The 11,406-nt window shown below is 45.6% G+C and overlaps 1 protein-coding gene across 1 annotated transcript; it reads left to right on the top strand.

Annotated features, from left to right (window-relative positions):
- Window positions 1–5,740: 5,740 nt before the first annotated feature.
- Window positions 5,741–10,605, top strand: LAMTOR3 (late endosomal/lysosomal adaptor, MAPK and MTOR activator 3). Its single transcript, XM_064710880.1, has 7 exons — window positions 5,741–5,850; window positions 6,080–6,132; window positions 6,300–6,334; window positions 6,984–7,042; window positions 7,825–7,958; window positions 9,030–9,093; window positions 9,750–10,605. The coding sequence occupies exons 2-7, from the start codon at window positions 6,124–6,126 to the stop codon at window positions 9,821–9,823; spliced, it is 375 nt and encodes a 124-aa protein (XP_064566950.1). The 5' UTR covers window positions 5,741–5,850; window positions 6,080–6,123; the 3' UTR covers window positions 9,824–10,605.
- The last annotated feature ends 801 nt before the right edge of the window (window positions 10,606–11,406 follow it).

The raw sequence follows: 11,406 nt of genomic DNA, 5'->3' as shown, positions 1-11,406 counted from the left end.
GAGTTGAAACAATAATTTTTAATATTTTATCTCTAACTCTATGTAAAATCTTCTAGGTTTACCACTTAGAGGAACTTGGTATTTTTAAATATAATGGCATATATTCCTAAATATCTGTTGGGGTAAATTGATCTGGTGTAGAGTAGCAGTTTAGCTGTTGTAGTTTTTTAGCATTTCTAAGCAATGCTGAGAAAAATAAGAACTACACTAATCTCTTTTCAAAGTAAATATTTGCAAATGCTGTACAGACCATTATAAACATTGCTTTTAGTACTTGCAACAGTTTACAGCAGCTCTACCATTTGGTATTCCAGTAGTAGTAAGTCCATACATACGGTTAACATGCATCCATAGCTTCCTTAATTTTCACTGGAAAGGTAGAGGAAAACATGCAGCACTAAAATCTTAAAACTAAAATAAAAAGGCAACCTAATTATTTTTTTCCTGGCAGGCTTCCATTTTCTTACTACTTTTTTATTTCAAGCTGGGTCCCAATACTGATTCCTCAATGGGCACCACAAGTGGAACAGGGAAATTTTGCTAAGGACAAGCTATGTGCCTTTCAACCCTTTTGCCAACTATTTAAATGCTTTGCTGCTTTGCAGTGTGCTCCTATGGTCAGAGCCCTATCACTGGTCAGAAGAGGTAGGGTATGTTTTTTTGGGACCAGAATGTAGCAGGACTGACTTCGTAGAAATGAGCAAGCCTGTTGTTTAGCTCCTACATAGAAGATCATGTAACTCAGTGGCCTGGAAATGGAGACTATATGTAGCCACACCTGCTGATGCAAAGAGGTGTTCTGAAGCAGCTAAGTACAATGTACTTAAAGTTTATCAAAGTATGTTGAAAATGTTTTTAGGTTCAGTAGCTGATGTTTTTTACATTTTAACAGTGTTATGCAGGGGAATGTTTCTTGAATTTGAGAATGCCAGACAGCTTGTATTATGGGCAATATATTTTGTTTGACAAAACTGCTGTCTTTGAACAATGCTATCAGTTCATGTGGAGCCAAATATTTCTTCTAAACTGAAAATTTAAATACTTTGTCTGACTTCATTGCAATTCATTCTGATCTACAGCAGGGTATGACTTTACAAACAAACTAAATTACTCCAAGTGATCCAGAAAACATTTTGAATATATCCCTTTTCCAAATTGTCCCAGTGGAAATGTCTTCTCTTGAATTGGTGTATCATGAGACTGGCTGCAGGCTTTTAGCTAAGCAGCTAAACCAGCATTCAAGGTGAACATAAAAGCCTGGGGCACAAAACAGAACTAAAAGTTGCTGAAACAACAAAAAAAATAAGGGGTTGCTGTACTGAATGTCCTTGCTCAGACTGCAGTAAAAGGGTTCAGATGCAATGGAAAGGCATTCAGTTGTTTGAAATATGCAATTCAAATCTATGGAGAAAACCAGATTCCCCAGATTTTGTAACTGTCCAGAATGTATTGTAATTATATTAATGAAAACAAACTATCAAAGTAGATCCTGGTACTCCTGTGTCTTCTTAAAAGAAGAAAGTTGTTCCAAGGGCTTTAACAAGTATTTGGGCCTTCCTGTTTACAAATGAGTCTGAGTTTGCAAGTGATCTTTTAGTTAACAGGAAAAAGGATATATAACACATTTATCAAACATTGGAACTGTGAAGTCAGAGTGAACAGATGGTCTTAGCAAAGCTGCCTGTAATAATCCTATGGGCTGTGTCTGCCCTGCAGCCACTTCTGGTGCAGGTGAGAAGTGGGGAAAGGGATGGATGCTGAGCTGGGTTCCATTGCTGTCAGTTCCTCTGCAAACTGGAATGATGTGCTGGCTGTGCCCTATGGCAGCACAGACATCCCAGAAGGTTAAAGGTGAGACCTAGACTGCAACGTTTCATTTGACTACCTATTGCAATTAGCACTTTCTGAAAAGGAAATTGGTGGAAGTATGCTGCTTAGCATTTAACAGATTAAATAGTTGCACACTTTGAAATATGGAGTAATGTGCAAAAGGATGCTGTGATTTCCTGTGGCATAAAGATTAAGCTGCTCTAAATATAGCCTGCAAACATTCTTTTAATATTTCAAGTGGGTGTTTTTCTCCTCATGATTGTTGCTTTTTTTCCTCAAGTCTGAAGTGGTTTTTTCTTCAGAAATGTCAATATCTTCCCTGGATTTGTTAAGGGAATCTGCTGGAAAGTTCAGAAATCATTTTCTCATGAGCAAAATGCAAATTGAAGAGGGTGGAGTACTTAAATCTTTTCAGATGACCTTTCTTCAGAAGGCAAAGTTCCCATTAAAATCAGATATTGGAAAGAAAAGGGAAAAACAAAACTGGTTTTGAACAGCCTGACTAAAAATCCCTCAACATTTTATTTACCCGCTCCGTACTGTTTTTATTTAGTCATTACCTTTCATTTAATCTAAAGATAGCATGAATATGGGTTCTTGGTTTTATCCTTTAAAAGGGCAGGCAGAAAAGCCTTGCAAAAAGAGAAGAATCTTGGCATGGCTCTGACATAGCCTAATGAAAAAAGGAGGTGATTTGCATCTGCTGAAATATAACATCAATATGTGTTCTATTAATGGAGCATCCTGAGTCACAAGCAGTTCAGTGTTCACATCTGATGAACATTTCCCTACAAGTTCTCTGTTTGGGTAAAACAAGTCTAAATTGGAATTTTTAACCTTTTTTTAAACAGTCTTTTTTTCTTTTACCATCTTCCAAGAAATGGTAGAACATTACAGCACTAAAAATGTAACAGATGCATTTAAATAGACAGCAGAGACAACTTTAAATAATAAATATTTTTAATATAATTTTGTAACAAATGCTGTAAAAGGATTAAAATGGGAGGGCAAGAATATTTTTTAAGGTTGTGTGTTCATAAATTTCATTCACCCTTAAGCAGTTGTTATGCTGACTTCTTGTAGCTCTTTTTGTCAAATAGAAGGAAAGTGCAATAGTAAAAGCATTTTGGTTTTTTTTAAAGCAGGTAATGTTAAATAAATTCCTGAAGCTCTAACTTCGATATGATATAATAAATACAGGAAAGAACAAGGCCATTTGTTGTGGTTTGGCCATGACCCCAGCACCATGCAGCCAGCTGCTCCCGCCCCACAGCAACAGGAGGAGAGCCAAACTCAGGTAAAACCTCTGGGCTGAGATGGCAGAGGTTTAATCAGCAAAACAAAATCAGAGATCAGTGATCAATAGCAATGAAAAGGGAGACAGCAAGGGAGAGAGGAATAAAGCCCAAGAAACAGAAGTGATGCCCAACACAATTGCTCACCACACTCTGACCAGTGCCCAGCCTGTCCCTGACGAGCAGTCAGCAGCTCCTGACCAACCTCCCCAGTTTATACACTGACCATGAGATGCTCCATGGATGGAATATCCCCTTGGCACATTCAGGTTTGCTGGCCTGGCTGTGCTCCCTCCCAGCCTCTTGTGCACCTGCTCACTGCCAGAGCATGGGAGACTGAAAATCCTGGATTTAGGGTCAGCACTGCTCAGCAGCAGCCCAAGTATCAGTGTGTAACCAACATTATTCCCATCCTGAACCCAAAGCACAGCACTGTACCAGCTGCTAGGAAGAAAAGTAACTCCCCCATCCCAGCTGAAAGCAGGACACCATTATAAACTATACTTCCCATACTGCTCAGTCTGGCAGGAATTAGGTTTGAGTATTGGGCTTCTCCACATTTTTAGAAGTAATATTAACATGCACTGTTTAGTTATGATGTTATCCTTCATGCAGAATACACTTCTCCCTTCAGTACTGGTTTATTCCATGTACAGAATGACTGTCATTGGGATGGGAGAATAAATTGCCATTAATGGCAATACAGGGGCCATCTCATAGATGCTTTTGCATAGGTCTTATTCAAAATGTGACAGGGAAATAAATAAAATTGATCACTGAGCATCATGGCTGCAAATAAAAAAAGTTGCATTTTTAAACATTTTTAGTGTATAGTAGGGAAGATTTTAATAAATGAGAAGACAAAGGTTGTTGCAGGTAGCATTTTCAAAATACTACCAGAAGCTCACATGATGATTTTATGGGGTTCTCTTTTAAGTATCTCTCTAATATGACCAAGTCCTTATCAAATTGCTGTGTGTGCATGGCTTGGATTAAGAAGGAGGTATGGATTCTCAGTATTCAAATAAATTTGTTCTTTTGAATGACCTTTTCCTCTGTTACTTGCAAAAAGTGGCTTATCTCTGTTTCATGCTTTTTGGAAACTTCGCTGGAAGTTCAGAAACACTAGCAAGTGATTTTTTTTTTTAATTTACACTTTTTAAAATTTTAAGCAAAATCTTCAGGTATCCACAATGCTCTAGTCACTGGTGGTGTCCCCTGGGCTCAGTATTGGGCCCAGTCCTGTTCAGTATCTTTACTGACCATCTGGATGAGGGAATTGAGGCTACCCCCAGTAAATCCACAGGTGACACAAAGTTGGGTGGCATTGTTGATCTGCTGGAGGGCAGGAAGTCTCTGCAGGGGATCTGGACTGGCTGGATCAATGGGCTGAGACCAGCAGAATGAGTTCAACAAGGCCAAGTGCTGAGTCCTGCCCTTGGGTCACAGCAGCCCCAGGCAGTGCCACAGGCAGGGACAGAGTGCCTGGGGAGCTGCCCAGTGGAAAAGGACCGGGGGGTGCTGGTGACAGCAGCTGAACATGGGCCAGGGTGTGCCCAGGGGACCAAGAAGGCCAAGGGCATCCTGGCCTGTGTCAGCAGTGGTGTGGCCAGCAGGAGCAGTGACTGTCCCCCTGTACTGGGCACTGGTGAGGCCACAGCCCAAGAGCTGTGTCCAGTTCTGGGCCCCTCACCGCAAGAAGGACACTGAGGTGCTGGAGCATGTCCAGAGAAGGGCAATGGAGCTGGGGAAGGGTCTGGAGCACAGGTCCTGTGAGGAGTGGCTGAGGGAGCTGGGGCTGTTTAGCCTGGAGAAGAGGCAGCTCAGGGGGCACCTGACTGCTCTGCAGTGCCCTGACAGGAGGCGGTAGCCAGGTGGGGGGCCGGACTCTTCTGGCATGCTGCCAGTGACAGCATGAGAGGAAATTATCTCAAGCTGTGCCAGGAGAGATTCAGGTTGGATGTCAACAAGAAATTCTTCTCAGAAAAGGTGACTACTACTGAAATGGGCTGCCCAGTAGGGTGATGGAATCACTGTTGCTGGAGGGGTTTGAGGAAAGGCTGGATGTGGCACTCAGGGCCATGGTCTGGGTAACGTGGTGGTGTTCAGTCATAATTCAGACTCGATGATCTGGGACGTCTTTTCCAACCAAATTTGTCCTGTGATTCTGTGCTTGGCCTTTAGTAGTTTTTTCTTTGGTTTTTTTTGGTGGTTTTTTTTTTTGTTTTTTTTTTTTTTTTTTTTTTTGTAGAGAAAAAGCATTGATATGTGCTGAGCAAGCTTGGAGGTTTTTTGAGATCTACCATGATCATGGGGTCCTGCATTCTGACAGAAGACTTTAAAAACAGATATGTAGTTACCATTGTTACCCTGTAGGCATCTACTAAATTAATCTATTTATTTTTTTACATTAGCTGTTTAATTAGCCTGCAGCTCCATGAGTTTGATGGAGTAGATCCAAAAGCAGGGGAAATAGGCAACAGCGGAAGCGTGGCAGTGACTGCTCGGCATAAAACCACGTTTGCTCCCGGTTGCTGATCTCCTTTAACCGAAACGCTGTGCTTTGTTTTGGTTTTGGTTTGTTTTGCTGCCGGGGCGCAGCAGGGCGGAGGCGGCGGGGAAGCGGTTCCGGGCCGGGAGGGCGGTGCCGCGGCTCATGTGACAGCGGCTCCGAGGGGAAGCGGCGGCGGCGGAGCCGTGCGGGGCGCGCTGGGGGCGCCGACAGGTACGGCGGGGCGAGCAAGGGGCGCTTCCTGCGCCCCCCTCCCGGTGCGCGGTGGTCTCGGCCCAGCCGAGCGCCTTTCCCGGCGCGGCTGTACCACGACGGCGGGGCGGGGGGTGGCGGCCGGCCGGGCCTCGGGGACGGAGAGCCCTCCCCTCCCTCCGGCCGCTCCCCTCCTGGGAGGCGGTGGCCGCGCCGCGGTGACGGGGCCGCCTCTCGTCTTGTCTCGCAGGCCCGCGGAGGTGGCGGCGGCGGCAGCAGCGGGCGGGCCCAGCCATGGCCGACGTGAGTGCGGCTCCGCGGGGCGGGCGGGACGCGGGCGGTGGCTGTGGCTGTGACTGTGGCTGTGGCGGGGGTGGGGCCGGGGGATGCCGGAGTCGGGCCGGGCGGGGAGGGAGCTCCGGGGTGCTGGGAGCGGCCGTGAGTAACGCGCCGCCCGTCTCTGCCCGCAGGACCTGAAGCGGTTCTTGTACAAGAAGCTGCCGAGGTAACGCGGGGCCGTGCGGGGCGGGCGGGCAGGGCCATCCGGTGCCAGCCCTCTGCCACGACAGGGACACTTCCCACCAGACCGGCTTGCTCGGTGCCCCATCCAGCCTGGCCATGAATGCTTCCCGGGTGCGGTATCCACAGCCGCCCTGGGCAATAGGGCACTATTCCAGTATCTCACCACCTGCACAGTAAAGAATTTCTTCCTGATAGCTAAGCTGAATTTCCCGGTCTTCAGTTTGTATCCATTACTCCTTGTCCTGTCACTGCAGTTCCCGATGGAGGGTCCCTCTCCAGCTTCCCTGCAAACCCCCTTCAGATACCAGAAGGTTGCTGTGAGGTCTCCACCCAACCTTCCCTTCTCCCGACTCCGCAGCCACAACTTCCTCAGCCTGCCTTTGTAGGGGAAGTGCCCCAGCCCTCTTATCAGCTTCGTGGCTTTCTCTGGACTTGCTCCAGCAGCTCCATGTCCTTCTTATTATTGGGGCCACCAGACCTGTACTAAACAGAACAAATACTAAATTAATGAGGGCATCAGTTTTTTTCAAAGTTTTCCCCTTTCTTGCACATTTGTTCACACAAAAAAACCCTTTCCTACTAATTACTGTGTTTTTAAAATGGTGTCTCTTCTTCCCTTTTTTTTTTTTCAGTGTTGAAGGTCTTCATGCTATTGTAGTCTCAGACAGAGATGGTGTGCCTGTTATCAAAGGTAACTTCAGCTTCTTGCTATGCTCTGCAGCTGAAACCCTGATGGAACAGCAGGGGGCGGAGAAGTACAGAAAAGTCTTCTGGTTATGCCAAATACCCGAACATCCCAAGTGGTAGAGTTAAATTGGACTTTAAGTAGAATTCAGTAGTTGATTATGTACCTCTTTAAATATATCCTTTTGTTTGTGCCCTCAGTAACTGTAGTCCATGGAAGTTTTTTTTCCTCTGTGACAGGGATTGGAGTGCTGTAAGGTCCTTCTATCTTCAAGTCCCTCAGTCCCTCACAGGCTGATTGATAATAAGTGGTAGACAGAGCTTGGCAGTGTTTTGTTGGCTTTTTTGGTACTGTAGTTTTTATGTTCTGCAGTCCTTGTTGCAGATGTTTTTGGCTTGTGAGTGCAATAGTTTAAGGATACAAAGTTTCAGGTATTGCAGATTTATTTTGTTCAGTGCCCCAGAGTATTGAAGCACCCAGCAGAACTTGTACATCATCACCTGTCTGCAGTCAGGTGACTGTGTGCCAGTCAAAGGCTGGAATGGGTGCAATGGGACATGGAACCAAAGGAACATCAGCACAGGCATCCTAAAGGAAAAGGATTAAAAAGGATCATAGAGAGAGCACTAGATGATGTACAGCTTGTGAAAACTGTTTGGTGTTCCTGTGGGAGCACCTCAGAGGTCTTGCATGTTTCTCTGCTTCTGGCAGAGCAGTGAGCTGGATGAGGGTTTGGGGTGCAGTCAGAGACCTCATGTAAAGATAAGGATTTTCTTGTTTTGTTCCAGTTGCCAATGATAATGCTCCAGAACACGCCCTGCGACCTGGCTTTTTGTCCACCTTTGCCCTTGCCACAGATCAGGGCAGTAAGTTAGGACTCTCCAAAAACAAAAGTATCATCTGTTATTACAATACCTACCAGGTGAGTAACCTCAGTGTGCCCTGTCCTCAGTGACATGAGCTGTTCTTGCATTACATTGAGCAAGAGGAAGAAGGTTATTTAAGCTCTGGTAGATTTTCGCTAGGCTGCTATTGAAGAAATTTTGATTTATTTCTTACACAGCTTTAGTTAAGCCTAAATTTCACAGTATTTTTAAAACTTCCGTTACCTTTCTCATAACTTGAGATTTACTTGTTGACAATGGGAAAGTGTAGTAGTTCTGAATTTGCAGATGTTGCTCATATGTTCTTCTGAATCTTTTATGAAGGGTTTATGTTCTTTTTATAAACAATGTTTATAACTAGTGACACCTAACATGAATTAAAGCACCTGCAGCCTGCTTCATAGCTAATGCTGCTGCCAGTATGACTTTGAGGTAAGAAGGCTTCAAAATGCCACTCACATTTTTCACAAATAAATGGATTATTTGTGTCCAAAAGTCCATCATCTACTACATTTCTGCTCCTTCACAAGTTCTGGTGGTCCTGAGAGCTTTTAATTATGGCTGCAGTAAACTGGCCAGCTGTTTGGCCTGCAGTGTGTCAAGGTTTGTTTGCAAATTAATTGGGTGAGTGAATTAGTGCATTGCTTTGACTCTTGATGCTGCTAGCTTACTGTTGTGCCCGTGGCGCCGTTTCCCTGTAATGGAGGAACAGATACTCCCGTACAGGGAACAGTAGTGTAAAACAATAAACCTGCCTGCCCTCCTGTTTCCCATGGAGGGTGTGGTGTCCACAGTGTAATCTGCAGGGTCTGCAGCTGAGGCAGGCTTCTGGTGGACAGCACTGTGTAGAACAGAGTGGAGATGGAGGGAAATGCCAGGTTTTCCATCTGCAGCTCCCTGTACTGTAGTGGAAGTTCTGTTGGTGTTTTTAGCCATGACTCTTGAGAAACAGGTACACTGAAAAGTCACCTCTGTGGCTCTTGCTCCTGCTTGTCCTTTAAACTGAGGAGACTGCTTGTTGCAGAAAGAATTTTTGTGGAAAGAATTCATCAGAGCCCTGGTGTGCACAATGTGTTGGCTGCTGGCTGAGCACTTCTCTCTCCTTGCAGGTGGTGCAGTTCAATCGCTTACCTTTGGTAGTGAGTTTCATTGCTAGCAGCAATGCCAATACAGGTATGTCTGCACATCTGGTTTAAAGGTTGCAGTATTTTAATAATTGAAAATAAATTCCCTGAATTCACTGCAAGCTGTGTTAGCTTTGTTACTGCTGTGAATTTTGTCAGTGTATTGTGAAAGGTGTGAGTAAAAATTGACAGATTTTAGGTGTCTTTCTGGAGTTGTTATTCTTCTAGAAGCATATTTCTCGTGTGATTACCCTTGCCCATGCTGTGTGGGCAGTACTGTGCTGTGCAAGCCAGCTGTTGGGTCTTTCCTGCAGAATGTTAACATTCTGCAGGAATGTGTGCAGATTTGTCTTCAGTTCTGTGGGTGGGGAAGTCCTTCAGCCAGGCCCTAGCCTTGCTGGTGAGGACATTGGCTAATGAATGTGAGCAGAAGGGATTTACTTCTGGTACAGCTTCTTGGGCCACAGTAGCTATGGAAGTGACAAGGCAGTAGTGGGGCAGAGTTGTGCTGCCCTGGGTGCCTCTTTTAGTGCCAGGGACTGCAGACACCCTGCCTGGGGGTACTGCCCACTGTGCACAGGAAAGTGAGGAGCTCACATGAAACTTTGAAAAACACTGCCTGTGACTTGGGAGGGGGAGGGAGCTGTGGGCTTTGGACTCAGTGATGTTGTTTGATGGAACATTCTGTCTCTTCTCTCTTTCCAGGGCTGATTGTAAGTTTGGAGAAGGAGCTCACACCCCTGTTTGAAGAACTGAGGCAGGTTGTTGAAGTTTCTTAACCCAGTGGTACAGCCAGAGTGCAGCATTCCTCTGCAGCCCAGTGGACAGAAAGATTCAATAATCATCAGTCAAATAACACGTCTCGGAAGAAATACCACAGCTCCTTAGTATACTAAGTAAGAGTAAATTGTACATAGTACTGAATCTGAAATGATCTACTAGTGTGTTGTAGGTGGATGTTACTTTAGGCCATGCTTCTTGTATTGTGCAGTACTGGAGAGCCCACCAAAATAGCTCCCATGGAGTTTAGCTCAGCCAGCTGAGCCAGGCCGGCGCCATGCCCTCGGCTCCAAGGAGCGACCCCCAGATCTCCTGCCTCACAGGGCACATGGCACATGGCAGGGCTGTCCTCAGGCTGGCCACCACTGCCTGTGGGAAGGCACATCAGGTGGAGGGAGTGAGCAGAGACGTGCTTGGAGGCATTGTGAGAGCAAGTGTGATAGCAGTGATGTGTCGGTACAATCAATGTCCCAGCTTCCTTACACGGGGGGCACTTTGGCAAGGGAGTGCTACTAATCTGGATGCTAGCTGCATCCTGCTTCCACTAGGAAGAAAGCTGTTTCTATGGAAGCTATTGCTGTAGGGATTTTCATGATGCTTAGCTAAAAGCACCCAAACAATGTCTCACTTCTTCATGGGGTTTTTTGTGTAATATGGTTGTGAAGATCTCATGTCTCATAGTCTTTGTGTGGGTTCATCACTGGTGACACTCTCAGCTTATTTACCCTTAGGTTTTCTTAAGTAAATAAATATAAATAAAATACAGTATTTTTAAATGACAGAGCCTGGTCCACTCTTCTGTTGCACTGTAATAACCTCACAGCACATCTGCTTATCTCTAGAGAGAGCAGGTCTCTTAATTGTTTGTAAATGTCCAAACTCCATGAATTATACACTGCAAACTAACCAGTGTGTCTCTCAGTCGGGCAGTAAGGATACCAAGTCCTAGGGCAGAGCAGAGACCCCGTTGCTGGGGGTCAAGCCTGTGTTCTTAGCCCCATCCCTTGTTCCCTCCCACGTCCCCTTATGACAGCTGCCAGGCACTGCGGGTCTGGGGACAGCTCTGGGCAGGTCTGTGTGCCAGGCTGGGAAAGGGGATGCCATGGCCCTGTGCTCACACCTCACTGACCTGTGGTGCATCAGGCAGGATGGGGGGAAACAGTGGTGCTGGAAATGACAGCTGGGAGTTCTTGTCTCAAAAAGAGATTACAGCTTGTCAGTCAACCCTTTTCCATTTAAACCAAGCTGGAATGGGACTTTGGTTGCTGGTCATTACAGAAGCAGCTGGAAGGTGTTTGTATTTCTGGCAAAATGTGTTTGTGTTCCAGCAAAGGCCTCCCTTTGCTGTTTGCTTCTGTTCAACCCATCTGTCTGTGATGGCTTCCAAGGCCACCCAAGTGCTGTTTCTTTCACTGGCTTCAGTTTGTGTGACACTGTGCTGAGCTTGTGCCCAGTGTTTTGTGAGGCAGCTTGTTGCTGTGAAAAAGGGAAGGCAATGTTTGTGGTTTCCCCACAAGCTCCATTTCCAAGCCATGTTCACAGGACACTGATGGTGTTGGAGAATATAATCTCTCTCTTCCCT

Source organism: Zonotrichia leucophrys, chromosome 4, assembly GCF_028769735.1.
Source record: "Zonotrichia leucophrys gambelii isolate GWCS_2022_RI chromosome 4, RI_Zleu_2.0, whole genome shotgun sequence".
Classification (NCBI taxonomy): Eukaryota; Metazoa; Chordata; class Aves; order Passeriformes; family Passerellidae; genus Zonotrichia; species Zonotrichia leucophrys.
The sequence above is the reverse complement of the archived record's forward strand: the minus strand, read 5'-3'. Positions and strand labels throughout refer to the sequence as shown.

Excerpts from the sequence above, each read along its gene's own strand:
- LAMTOR3 (XM_064710880.1), top strand. Across the intron at positions 7,043-7,824 it reads TGGTGTGCCTGTTATCAAAG|TTGCCAATGATAATGCTCCA; the intron begins GTAACTTCAGCT and ends GTTTTGTTCCAG. Across the intron at positions 7,959-9,029 it reads GTTATTACAATACCTACCAG|GTGGTGCAGTTCAATCGCTT; the intron begins GTGAGTAACCTC and ends CTCTCCTTGCAG.